This window comes from Hipposideros armiger, unplaced genomic scaffold (assembly GCF_001890085.2).
Source record: "Hipposideros armiger isolate ML-2016 unplaced genomic scaffold, ASM189008v1 scaffold_1167, whole genome shotgun sequence".
Taxonomy (NCBI): domain Eukaryota; kingdom Metazoa; phylum Chordata; class Mammalia; order Chiroptera; family Hipposideridae; genus Hipposideros; species Hipposideros armiger.
Window position 1 is genome coordinate 90763 of NW_017732517.1, and position 815 is coordinate 91577.

The 815-nt window shown below is 39.0% G+C and overlaps 1 protein-coding gene across 1 annotated transcript in view; it reads left to right on the forward strand.

Moving 5' to 3' along the window:
• Positions 1 to 815, forward strand: part of TOPBP1 (DNA topoisomerase II binding protein 1) — a 52268-nt gene that overhangs the window by 29892 nt on the left and 21561 nt on the right. Inside the window, exon 13 of the mRNA XM_019632714.1 lies at positions 610 to 811. Coding sequence (XP_019488259.1) covers positions 610 to 811 — 202 coding nt within the window. The remainder of the gene's footprint in view (positions 1 to 609; positions 812 to 815) is intronic.

An 815-nucleotide genomic window follows, 5' to 3' on the forward strand; every position in this document is an offset into this window, starting at 1 on the left:
TTGCATCATTATACTGGCAAAAGATTGTTAATTTAAATATTCAGTTGAGCGCTGGTTAAATACATTTCTGCCATATACATGGGATACTAGTCAAGAAGGAGCAAGCCCCTAGACCTGTGGGTGGCTTGGAAACAGGAACATATTTTGTGCTTTTGAAGATTTTTCGCAATTCTCAGCTCTTTATGATTTCTTAACCTACAACATAGCTCCTGTCTTGCTTATTTGTTTCCGTGTTTTGTCTGCTTGTTTCATTTTTGGTTGTCCTTTATTTTAATAACAACTTAAACTCTAAGATACAGCCAATGTGGTAAGCACTGCTGAAAATGGAAGCTTGTCAGTCTCTGAACCAATGTGCTGGACAGTGATATTTTTTTTCTTTGTAGTATATAGATACAGATGCTATTCGATTTAATTGTTGTTTAGAGGAAAACTAGAAGAGGTTAAAGCTGTAATCCAATTAATTGTGAGCGTTGTCCCCCTTCTCTCTTGCTTCTTTTTCTCTTTCCCTCTCTCTTTCTTTCTCTTCACTTTTCTTTCTTTGTCTCATCTTTCTTCCTTTTCCTTTCTACTTCTCATTCTCTCTTTCACTCTCCCGTTCCATCCATATAGGATGCCCTGGCAGCCTTGGAAACTCCAGGAGGTCCCATCCAAAAGAAAAGGAAATTGAGTACACCACTCTCCGAAGTCATTGTCAGAAATTTGAAACTTGCTTTGGCCAATAGCTCCCGGGATGCTGTCGCTCTTTCTGCCAGCCCTCAACTGAAGGATGCTCAATCAGAGAAGGTAGAATTAGATCACTCATTAAAAGGGAGTTT